The 13234-nt window shown below is 40.4% G+C and overlaps 1 protein-coding gene across 4 annotated transcripts in view; it reads right to left on the bottom strand.

Moving 5' to 3' along the window:
• The window catches only part of RBAK (RB associated KRAB zinc finger), a 51968-nt gene that overhangs the window by 14822 nt on the left and 23912 nt on the right, over positions 1 to 13234 (bottom strand). For 2 of the 4 annotated variants that reach the window (XM_038539543.1, XM_038539541.1), the window contains exons 2-3: positions 12519 to 12575; positions 264 to 390 (exon numbers count right to left, since the gene is read on the bottom strand). In XM_038539543.1, the coding sequence (XP_038395471.1) occupies positions 264 to 390; positions 12519 to 12557 (166 nt within the window). In that variant the 5' untranslated portion in view covers positions 12558 to 12575. Of the gene's footprint in view, positions 1 to 263; positions 391 to 819; positions 943 to 12518; positions 12576 to 13097; positions 13171 to 13234 lie in introns of those variants that run through there. The other 2 variants (XM_038539542.1, XM_038539540.1) reach the window with 2 other exon arrangements.

The following is a 13234-nucleotide window of genomic DNA, read 5'->3' as shown; positions in this document are numbered from 1 at the left end:
TGGGCTGCTGGGCTCTCTGAACTCTGAGTCTGAGATCCTGTCCCAGAGGCCTAGAGGCTACAGGATAAAATGGGCCAGTTTCGCACCTTTGCAAAGTCAGAATGCTTCAATGGAGGCAAACGTACAAATACCCTATCTGGTGCCCAAAAGGAGTGAAAAGGTCCTATCACTTATTTCTTCAAACCTGAGGGAAAAATTAAATAGGCAGTTGCCCCTCATACCCCACCCCCGGGGCAGCAACCCAGACAGCAAGCTCTTCTCACCCACGGAGACGAGATGGCTGTAGTTCTCCAGCATCACATCCCTGTAGATGGTCTTCTCATTGGGCTCCAGCTGCTGCCACTCCTCCTGGGTGAAGTCCACAGCCACGTCCCTGAACGACACTGGCCCCTGTAATGGCATTGCGTTGGAAATAGTAACATGGAAGAGGTGTGCGTGCATAGGAGCTTACCAAGTTCACTGATAAAGCCACCTGTAAACATTGAAAACCTGACTGTATGTTAGACCCTGGAATGAAAACAAACCACAGTGGAAACACACTGCCTCTTGGTTTTCACATGACCCCTAAGAAACCAAACCCCCAAACCAGAAAACCAGAGTTCTTGTTGGTTCAGTTCCAGAGTTTTGCAACTGAACTGAGTTCTGGGGGACATTAAGATGAATAAAATAGCATTCCTGCCCTCAGTAAGCTTCTGGTCTGGCAAGGAAACACAACATGGATAAACAGGCATTTGATCCCTGGACCTTCCCTTCAGCCACCTTTGATGGGGGTCTGCTGTAGGACTGAGGGGGAAAGAAGATGCAGAGGTGTGAACATACCAACGGCAGGAACAGTGGCAGCAGCGACACTGAAGAGGCTGGTAGGAGGAAGAGGGCGGCGGGACCCTTTCTTAGGGGCAGCTCTCTACAGTACAAGATGATTCTCATTCAGGAGAATAAACTGCACAGTTACCTCCCTGCTCCCAAAACAAAACCAAACCCCCTAAAAGTCCAATTTGAAGAAATACAAAAACAGAATCTTGGAACACGAAGGCTGTTCCCTGGGCAGGAATTTCTCTGAGGAGACTCCTGACACAAGGAGTTGAGGAGAAGACGAAAACCCGGAGCTGCTGAAGGCAGGGCTTTACACTCAGCACACACTGGGCGCCAGCAAGAGTGGACTGCGGGCTGCCCTTGAGAATCCCAGGCCCATCAAGAGGGCCCAGAATCCCTGCTGGCAGCCGAGGTGAAGAGCAAGTAACCACAGGAGCACCTGAGGAGCCCGAGCAGCTCCATTTTTGGTACCCAGAGCAGCCAGATGACAGTTGGCTGTGAAAACCTCTTGGCCGTGGACACCGCGGCCATACACATGGAAGAGTGCAACATACTTCAGGCCTCCACATGGAGGTGGTGGTCACACATTCACTGGCCAAATAGACTTCAGTCTGTGATAAATGTTAAACCGGAAGGAATATGGGTGCAATCCAAGAGTGTCTTGGGCAAACCAGGACACACACATTAACTCCATCTGTGTTGAACATGGGTGATCTTCCTGAAGGCAGCTCTCAGAGAACTACACTCAGAGGAAAGCGACTCAACCGACTTAACCATGTCTCCCAACTTTTGACCGGTTCAAAACAGGGGTGGTGCCTACAGATTCTGTGCCTAAGGAGACACAATCCACAGAAGAAAAAGATAACCTAGAAAATGGGAAAAATTTCTGCCAACTATGTATTTGGTAAGGGATTCATACCACAATATAGAGAGAACTCCTAAAGCCCAACAACAGATACCTACATGATTCAAAATGGGCAAAAGACCTGAACAGACATTTCTCAAAGACAACACATAGGTGTCCAATAAGCACGTGGGAAAATCCTCCACATCACTAGTCATGAGGGAAATGCAAATCAAAGCCACAATGAGTTACCACCTGCCATCTCTTAAGATGTCTAATACCAGAAAGCCAGGAAATAACACATGTTGGAGAAATTAGAACCCTCGTACACTGTTGGTGGAATGCAAACTGATGCAGCCACTGTAGGCATGAGAGCTCCTCAAAAATTAAAGATAAAATTACCATATGATCCAGCAATTCCACTTTTGGGTATATACTTAAAAGAACTGAAAGCAGGGTCTCAAACGTATTTATACACCCATGCTTGTTGCAGCATTATTCACAACAGCCAAAATGCAAAAGTAATCCAAGTGTCCATCAACATATCAAGAGACAAGTAACATGTGGTCTTTATGTACAATGGAGTAAAATCCAGCCTTAAAAAGGAAGAAGATTCTAGCACCGGCTACATAATCCTCAGTGAAATAAACCAGTTACAAAAAGACAAATACTACATGATTCCATTTAGGTGAGGTACTTAGAGCAGTCATAATCATAGCTACATAATGTACAATGGTTGCCAGGGGCGAGGCGAGGCAGGGTGGGAAGTTAATTATTTAATGGAGACAGAGTTCCAGTTTTGCAAGATGAGAACGTTTTCCATATTGATGGTGGTGATGGTTGCACAACAATGTGAATGTACTTAATGCCATGAACTGTATGTTGTAAAATAGTTAAAATAGTAAACTTTACATAATGTGTAATTTACAATAAAAAAAACGGAAGAAAAAAGCTGAAGTGATGTCTATCTAAATATATTTCCCTAATCCATTAACTTCCAGAGCTCTGCAGTCATCCCCTCCATAAAGAAAAGAGCGAAAAGGGGTCATTATTTGAGTATATTCATGTTAGCTAGTAGTAATTTTTCTCTCAAAAACTGAAAAAATCAAGAATCATCAGCTAATTGAGGAAAACAGTGTAAATAAAAGATAAGCATCAAGATGAGCAGCTCAACAATGATAGAATCAATTTCATAAAGAAAACAACTTACATTTTTTCTAACGATTTACATTTTTCAATAAATTAAGAAGGATACTTCTTCCATAAAAGGAGAACATTCTCCCAAAAGCAGTCAGCAAAGATTACTTAGAAATTAAAGATTAAATAATTTAAATTAAATTATTGAATTTTTTAAAACTCCCAAGAGGCTTAAATAACAAACGAGACACAGAATATGCAATTTAGGAAATCTCTCAGATAACAAGAAATTGAAATGATGGAAAAAGAGCTTGAGATACAAAAGCCATATGTGATAGGTTCAAGTTTTCAGAAAGAGAAAACAAGAAGGATGGACACAAAGAATCAAAGACAGAATGGTAAATGATACCTGAGCTGAAGGATAGCATAAGCCTTCACTTCACAAGGGGCCATCCAATTTGCAAACAAGAATATTGGGGGGGAAATACAGATCTAGAAATTTCCTCATAAAATGCCCAAAACCAAAAAATAAAGGAAAAACTTCTAAAAAGTTACAGGTGGGGAAAAAATCACCCCTCTAACTGCCTTGGTAGTTAAAAAAAACAACCCTGGTAACCCATTCTACTTCTCACCTGAAAAAAAACCCTTGGACAACTGCCTATGACTTGTGAAAGAAAAAAGATTTTGACCCAGAATTGCACAGCAACCCAAGCTATCATTTCAGCCCATGAACATTAGACACTTTCAGGAAAGCAAGGCAATTTATTATCAAAGGAAACACTTCTCTCAAAATGTTCAAGATATATGCCATTCTAATATGGTTAAGAAAATACTTTTTCCTCCACAAAGATGCTGAAAAAAACCTTTAACAATATTCAAAATACATACGTGATTTAAAAAAACCTTCAAGAAAACAGGAATGGATACTTCACTAGCACAAATATATGTATACACACACACTCTTATATCCTACCTAATACGCATAGTATGAGTGATACACATAGACATCTCAATCACATGCAAGCACATTTATGTGTTAGGTTATATGCTCAGGTATATTTATGCAGTCCTCTCAGTTCTAAAGTCAGAGTTTTACTTAATGGACAAACACTAGAAGCATTCCCAGCAAGACCTGGAACAGGACAAAATGCTCACTATCTCCAGCTGGAAAAAACAATTAGAGGCATACTAATCAATAGAGAAAGAATAAAACCATTTCTATTTGCAGGTGATATACTATATCCAGAAAACTCAGAGAATCAACAACAAAACCAACTCAATAAAAGAATATTATTAGGTAAGAGAATACAAAAATCAACACATATAAAGCAACAGCCTGGCTGGCTCAGCTGGAAGAGCATAAGACTCTTGATCTTGGGGTCGTAAGTTTTCGCCTCATGTTGGATGTAGAGATCACTTAACTTAAACACAAGGAAGAAAAAGAAAATCATTAAAAAAAACACACACACACACAAAACCCAACAGCCTTTGTTACATTATTAGACTAAGACAGAATTCAAACATGCACACAGTTTATGGAGTAACAGAAAAGATAAAACTGTTAGTAAGAAATGTACCAGGGGATCCCTGGATGGCTCAGCGGTTTGGCACCTGCCTTCAGCCCGGGGCGTGATCCTGGAGACCTGGGATCGAGTCCCATGACAGGCTGCATGGAGCCTGCTTCTCCCTCTGCCTGTGTCTCTGCATCTCTCTCTCTCTCTGTCTCATGAATAAATAAAATCTTAAAAAAAAAAAAAAAGAAAGAAATGTACCAAATCTATCCTAGGAACATTTTAAAAACACTCCTGAAAGACACAGAAGCACACTGAAACAAATAAAATGAAAAAAAAAAAAAAAAAAAAAAACAAAACAAAACCTCAAAGAACAAATAAAAGATGCTCCTTGTTCCTGGACAGGTCAACTCAATAATACAAATAGGTAAATCACCCTACTCTCAATTATTTTATAGATATGTGATACCAACAAAAATACCAAAAAGCTTTTTTCCTGGAACTAGGTGAGCTAGCACTAAAGTTCATATGGGGGGGGGGGGGGGGGGGGGAGGGAGATCAAGAACTAGGAAAATCGCCAAAAAAAAAAAGAAGCTGTTTAGGAGGCCTAACCCCTACCAGACTTAAAAAACACAACCTTCATGATTAAAAGCGTTTGGTATTGGCATATGGATGGAGATGGATCAATGGAATAGAGCACAAAATCTAGAAATAGACTTGTGTTATTACATGACATATCATGAGAATGCGTGATATCATAATACAATATAACAATCCACAGAACTGATTTTTAATAAACACTGTTAGAGCAACTATAGTCATTTGGGCGTGGACCAAACTAATCCATGCCTTATACTATGTAAGAAAAAAGTCCAAGTGAATCACTAATCTAAATATAAAATATTAAACCACACAGAAAAAAAAAATAGGTGAAATTTCCCTATAACCAAGATGTGGGAAAAGGTTTCTAACTATGACTAAAAATATAGGAGTCAGGACTGCTTCCAACCAAGATGAACAAGGAGCAGATTTACCCTGCCTCCTGAAAGCACACTGAAAAACAAAATATACGAAACACTGGTTTTTAAGACATGGATCTTGAAGCAACGAAGGACAGGAATCAGAGATGGGAGATAAACAAGAGGAGGCCTGTTGTTACTGCTAAGAGGACTTCCAGCCCTGGAGCAGGGAGGGAGAACTATGACAGAGGAAGGAAGGATTGACAAACAGGGTAAACACACAGGAAATAACCAGCCATACAGAAAATCATTCATCTACTGAAATGGGCCTAGAACAGATGTGGATGTTACAAGTGGTAGAGAACTTTAAAATAGTTTACAACTGTATTCCTCATGTTCAAAACATTTGAATAGGAAGAGGGAAGACATAAAAAAAAAAGACTCAAATCAAACTTCTACACATAAAGACTACAGTGTCTGAAATGAAAATTACACTGCACTAGATTAGCACAACACGGAAAAAAACATCAGTGAACAACAAGCATAGCAACAAAAGCTTATGTAAAATGAAACACATACAGAAAAAGGAATTTAAAGAGAATGAAGAGTGTCAGTGGGTTGTGGGACAACTTCGACCAGTGAAACAAACAAGTAAGAGGAATCACTGAAGGACAGATAGAGGCGGGGGGAATATTTGAAGAAATGTGGTAAAAAATTTCCCAAAGTTGATGAAAATCATAAACACACGGATCCAAGAAGTTCAATGATCCCCAAACACAGACATAAAGAAAACAATATCAAGAGATAACACAATCACATTGCTCAAAACCAGGAATAAAGAGAAACATTTAAAAGCAGCTAGAGGAAAAACAAAGACAAAAACCACATAGAGAGGAAAGAAGGTGAGAGAATGATGTCACATTTCTCTTAGAAATGATGTGAGAACACAGTAGAGGAACATGTCTGAAGAATACGAGAAAAACCAGCAAACCTCCCTTGAAACAAAACCAAGGCAAAAAAAAAAAGCATTTTCTGATATGAGAGCTGAAAGAATTCATTAGCAACTACAAGAAATGTTCCAGGGCCCCTGGGTGGCTCATTTGTTGATTTCAGCTCAGGTCATGATCTCAGAGGCCTGGGATCAAGCCCCAAGTCCAGCTCTGTACTCAGAGCTGAGTCCGCTTGGGACTTCTCTCTCCCTCTGCCCCTCCCCTCCACTCTTGCTCTCTCTTCCTCCCAAATAAATAAATAATGCTTAAAAAAAAAAGTGTTCTAAAATCTATAAAGAACTTATCAAACTTAACATGCAAAAAACAAATAGTCCAGTTAAGAAATGGGCAGAGACGTGAAGAGACATTTTTTCCAAAGACATCCGGCATTCTTTCAAAGAAGATATCCAAAGAAGACAGACACATGAAAAGATGCTCAACATCACTTATCACCAGAGAAATATAAATCAAAACCATGATGAGATATCACCTCACACCTATCAGAAAGGCCAAATAAAAATTCAAAAAACAACATCCCTCTTCTACTGTTGGTGGGAATGCAAACTGGTACAGCCATTCTGGAAAACAGTATGGAGGTTCCTCAAAAAGTTAAAAATAGAGCTACCCTAGGATCCACCAATTGCACTATTGGCTAAGTATTTACCCAAAGGATATAAAAATACAGATTCAAACATTCTGATGTTTATATCCGCATTATCAACACCAGCCAAACTATGAAGAGAGTCCACACTTGATCTTAGCCAAAAGGCCGAGAAGCGATTATGAAGAGAGTCCAAATGTCCTTTGAGTAGTGAATGGATAAAGAAGAAATGGTTGACCATAAAGTTCAGGGTCCACTTCTGGATTCTCTATTCTGTTCCAATGATCTATGTGTCTGTTTTTGTGCCAGTACCACACTGTCTTGATGACCACAGCTTTGTAGTACAACCTGAAATCTGGCATTGTGATGCCCCCAGATATGGTTTTCTTTTTTAAAATTCCCCTGGCTATTCGGGGTCTTTTCTGAATATTCGATAAAGGAGGAAAGACTATCCATTGGAAGAAAGACAGTCTCTTCAATAAATGGTGCTGGGAAAATTGGACATCCACATGCAGAAGAATGAAACTAGACCACTCTCTTTCACCATACACAAAGATAAACTCAAAATGGATGAAAGATCTAAATGTGAGACAAGATTCCATCAAAATCCTAGAGAAGAACACAGGCAACACCCTTTTTGAACTCGGCCATAGTAACTTCTTGCAAGATACATCCACGAAGGCAAAAGAAACAAAAGCAAAAATGAACTATTGGGACTTCATCAAGATAAGAAGCTTTTGCACAGCAAAGGATACAGTCAACAAAACTAAAAGACAACCTACAGAATGGGAAAAGATATTTGCAAATGACATATCAGATAAAGGGCTAGTTTCCAAGATCTATAAAGAACTTATTAAACTCAACACCAAAGAAACAAACAATCCAATCATGAAATGGGCAAAAGACATGAACAGAAATCTCACAGAGGAAGACATAGACATGGCCAACATGCATATGAGAAAATGCTCTGCATCACTTGCCATCAGGGAAATACAAATCAAAACCACAATGAGATACCACCTCACACCGGCGAGAATGGGGCAAATTAACAAGGCAGGAAACAACAAATGTTGGAGAGGATGCGGAGAAAAGGGAACCCTCTTACACTGTTGGTGGGAATGTGAACTGGTGCAGCCACTCTGGAAAACTGTGTGGAGGTTCCTCAAACAGTTAAAAATAGACCTGCCCTACGACCCAGCAATTGCACTGTTGGGGATTTACCCCAAAGATACAAATGCAATGAAACGCCGGGACACCTGCACCCCGATGTTTATAGCAGCAATTGCCACAATAGCCAAACTGTGGAAGGAGCCTCGGTGTCCAACGAAAGAATGAATGGATAAAGAAGATGTAGTTTATGTATACAATGGAATATTACTCAGCTATTAGAAATGACAAATACGCACCATTTGCTTCAACGTGGATGGAACTGGAGGGTATTATGCTGAGTGAAGTAAGTCAGTCGGAGAAGGACAAACATTATATGTTCTCATTCATTTGGGGAATATAAATAATAGTGAAAGGGAATATAAGGGAAGGGAGAAGAAATGTGTGGGAAATATCAGAAAGGGAGACAGAACGTAAAGACTGCTAACTCTGGGAAACGAACTAGGGGTGGTAGAAGGGGAGAAGGGTGGGGGGTGGGAGTGAATGGGTGACCGGCCCTGGGGGTTATTCTGTATGTTAGTAAATTGAACACCAATAAAAAATAAATTAAAAAAAAAGAAGAAATGGTGTATATACACAATGAACTACTTAGGCATCAAAATGAATGGACTCTTGCCATTTGCAATGACATGGATGGAAGTATACTATCCTAAGTAAAGTAAGTCAGAGAAAAACAAATACCGTATGATCTCATTCATATTGGAATTTAAGAAAGCAGATGAATATATGGGAAGGGGGAAAAAAGAGGGACACAAACCATAAGATTCTTTTTTTATTCTAAAAGATTTTATTTATTTATTCAGGAGAGACGCAGACAGAGAGAGAGAGACAGAGAGAGAGAGGCAGAGACAGAAGCAAGCTTCATGCAGGGAGCCCGACGAGGGACTTGATCCAGGGCCTCCAGGATCAGGCCCTGAGCTGAAGGCCGCTCTAAATCCCTGAACCATCGAGGCTACCCAACCATAAGATTCTTAAGGACTGAGAACACACTGAGGGTTGATGGAGGGATGTGGGTGGGGGAGGGGCTAGAAGGGGGAATGAGTATGAAGGAGGGCACGTGTGATGAGCACAACGTGTCTCATATATGTGGTTAATCACTGAATTCTCCTGAAACCAATACGGCACTGCATTTTCCCTAACTAAAATTTAAATAAAAATTAGGAAAAAAACAAAAACAAAAAACCCCGAGTGTTCAAGAAAGTCCATCAGGCAGAAGGAAAATCACAGGAGATCTAAACCTGGATAGACATAAAACATAAAGAAACCAAGAGTACCAGAAATGGTAACTATGTTATTTTCTTATTCTTTACAAATATAACTCTTTACCTAAAAATCACAATATCTTCGGGGATTCATTCTACCTGTAAAAGTAATATCAACAAGAACATAAGGACCAAGAGGGGAAAAATGGAAATAACAACAAGCTCCCTATAGTTGAAGTGAAACAGTACATTACCTGAAGATAAAACGTAAAATATTAAAGCTGCATATTACAAACCCCAAAGCTATAAAAACATAACAGTGTTAGAGCTAATGATCCCGCAAAAGATGTAAAATGGAATAAAAAAAAAATACACAATCCATTCGAAGGAAAGAAGTTCACAAAAGCAAAAAGAAACAAAGCCAAAAATACAAAGAGAAAACAAAACCAGACTACAACCTAACTGGTTATATCAATAATCAGATTACATATAAGGTGGTTTAAGCAACCCAATTAATAAGCAGAAACTGTTAGACTGGATTTAAACACCAAAATCCAACTAACTGCACTTCAAATATAAAGATGGAAATAGGGGAGATCCCTGGGTGGCCCAGTGGTTTGGCGCTTGCCTTTGGCCGAGGGCACGATTCTGGAGTCCTGGGATCGAGTCCCACGTCGGGCTCCCTGCATGGAGCCAGCTTCTCCATCTGCCTGTGTCTCTGCCTCTCTCAAGATCTCTCTATCATAAATAAATAAATTAAAAAAAAAAAAAAAGGATGGAAATAGGCTAAAACTGAAGGGTGAAATCACACACAACACGTCTCAAAAGCAAGCCAGACTGGCTACATGACAATGTTATAAAAATATACCACGTCTGGAATTCACCCATCAATCAATATTCTTGATTTTAGTAGGTATAATCTGAAGAGGGACTTGACAGATGACATCTGCTGTCAAATGATTCAGATAAGAATATATATATATATATATATATATATATATATATATATACACACACACACACACACAAACACACACACAGCTAATAAAGCAAATGTGGGGAGAGGTAAAAAAACTGGAGTATCTGGGCAAAGGGAACATGGGAGTTCTCTAAGATCCTTGCGACTGTTGTGAAAGTTTGAAGTTTTTTCAACATAAAATGTTGAATAAAAATGAATGTTATCAAATACATAGAGGATGTTGCAAAAGGACTCAGAAACCCATGTGAAGGGATTCCTCTGGTCAAACACAGAACCACTTAGACATCAAACAGAAAAACGACTTCAATGTACTGAAATACTTAAAATATGTGTAAACCCATGAGCTCATAACGGTAACAAAATGAAACAAAGAAAAATCCCAGTTGCTTAGGAGCCCACTGGATATTGTGAAAATAATCTTGTCTGTAAGAACCACAGAACTATTTAAAGAGATGTTGTTCTTTAGGAAAGTATTCTAGCTGGGAAACAAAGAAATGGTAAAGTAACATAGCACCATCTTGTCTCCCCTAAAGAATTGGGGGATCTTGGCAATGAACACCAACCAATAGATGCTAACGTCACAAAAACAAAGGAAGAAGATATGGCCCTCGAGGGGAAAGCGGATAGTAGTCATGAGCAGCAAAGACTTGCAAAAGAACTGAACAGAACTGGGTCAACGTCCAGAGCTAACTACCAATTATAGAAGGCATATGGGTAATGACAAAAGTCGTCGAGTTAGAATGACAGCAACGAGGTCCACACAATCCAGACTACGGGAAACACAGGATAGACAAAATTTCTTCAAAACATAGATTACAAAGCAGTAACATAACACACATACAAGGAAACCATCAGTAAATGATTTAAAAGACTTAACCACCTGGAGAGAGTGGTCTCTGTGTGTATGCTGATTGAAAAGAACCATCTCAAACACATCCAGAAGATGGCGAAACTTTCAACACCAGATATTATATACTCAGAAAAATAGGTATTGCAGGTTACCCTCACCTACTTTTTCAAACACCCCTGATCAGTTAAAGAGCAAAAATATCTGCAGGTGAACCTTTTTAAAAGCCAAGCAGGGATCCCTGGGTGGCGCAGCGGTTTAGCGCCTGCCTTTGGCTCAGGGCGCGATCCTGGAGACCCGGGATCGAGTCCCACGTCAGGCTCCCGGTGTATGGAGCCTGCTTCTCCCTCTGCCTGTGTCTCTGCCTCTCTCGCTCTCTCTGTGTGTGACTATCATAAATAAATAAAAAAAAAAATTAAAAAAAAAAAAAAAAAAAAGCCAAGCAAAGGGAGACTCCACGAAGAAAAGACACGTGGAAGTAATACGTCAGACGAATGATCACGGGAGGTAAGAGCTGGATGATGTCTGATGCATCTGACTGTACTGAGATCACCGCTAATCTTTTTTTAAAAAGATTTTATTCATTATTTGATAGTGAGCAACACAGTGAGAGAGATAGCAAGAGAGTGAGAGCACACACAAGTGGGGGGAGGGACAGAGGGAGAAGCAGACCCACAGAGCAGGGAGCCCAACTCGGTGTTCGATCACAGGGCCCCAGCGTCATGACCTGAGCCAAAGGCAGACACTTAGCTGCCTGAGTCACCCAGGGGCCCAGGTCACTGCTAATCTGTAGCAATACGTTCCAGAGAGGGGTGAGGACAAAATCAAGATGCTAAGAATTGAAATGGGAACGGCAGTGACTGCATATTTACTAGGGAATACCTCGCTGTATTATGTACTGCACAACCCGAACAAGTAGGAATAACAGAAGCCACCTGAAGGATGCGCAGGCCATTACACTCACGACTCAGCTTTTACCCCTGGACAAAACAGTAACAATGAAAATATGTCTCCTTGGATCACCGTATTTTGGTGCCTGGAAAAATTATACATACCAGGTCCTCGGTTTTTATAAACAAAAAATATGTAATCAGTTGCAATGATTTAATGTGATCATTAGGAAAGCTACCAGCAACTACATCAATTTCACAAACACAGTTTCACAAGTCCTAAGAAACCTTTTAAGCCCACAAGTTAAAAAAATTGTTTCCTCTTATAAAAATTGAAATCATGTAACGCACCGTACCCTCCTTTTCTCTGACGACCAGGCACATGAGTCAACTATGTAGCCCTACCCCATAACTCTGCACACATGAATTCCACAAAAGACTCTGTGCTAATCTGACAGGGTGAGAAGTGCATGTTACATGATAACGTCTTTTATTTCCATACTCCCATTTTAAAATCTGGACCCATATAAATCTGCTGAAATGCATTACAAAACCAAGCACGGACACAGGAAAACTCACCTGGGATTCATTCATTTTCTGCTGCTCTTGGAAAACCATAGACTGTTAACGGTGGACCTGGGGAAGAAGAAGAAATGATAGAAGTCACTGGTCATCCTGCATAATACCTCCAAAGAAATCTCATTCCCTGTGAACACTCAGAAGAGGCTAAAAATGTGAGAAAAGAGAAAGGTACAAGAGAATTGGGGTCCCTCCCACGGATCACGAGGTGATCAGATGCGTTACTCTTTCTTTTTCTTTTTAAGATTTTATTTATTTGTTTATTCACGAGACCCAGAGAGACAGAGAGAGAGAGAGACAGAGAGAGAGAGAGAGAGAGAGAGAGAGGCAGAGACACAGGCAGAGGGAGAAGCAGGCTCCATGCAGGGAGCCCGACGTGGGACTCCATCCTGGATCTCCAGGATCACACCCTCCCGCCGAAGGACCCGTGAAACCACTGAGCCACCCGGGCTGCCCTAGATGGGGTTACTCTTCAATGGTTAATATAAACATCGGCTCATTTTTCAAACCGTTTGCCTTCATTAAACTAACGCTGAAAAAAACCCTCCTCTTCACGGTGCTCTCTCCGTCTTTCCTTACCTCTTCAAATGACTTAAAATCACGTATGCACAGGAACAGAAAACACCAGGTCTCTAAAGCAGGGTAAAGGTGCATCAAGGCGCAACTTGTTTTCCAATGCTCTCCCTTCACTGGCTTGTGCGCTAGCTACACCGAAG

The sequence above is a fragment of the Canis lupus genome, chromosome 6 (assembly GCF_011100685.1).
Source record: "Canis lupus familiaris isolate Mischka breed German Shepherd chromosome 6, alternate assembly UU_Cfam_GSD_1.0, whole genome shotgun sequence".
NCBI lineage: Eukaryota > Metazoa > Chordata > Mammalia > Carnivora > Canidae > Canis > Canis lupus.
Note: the sequence above shows the minus strand (reverse complement) of the source record. Positions and strands in the feature narration are given on the sequence as shown.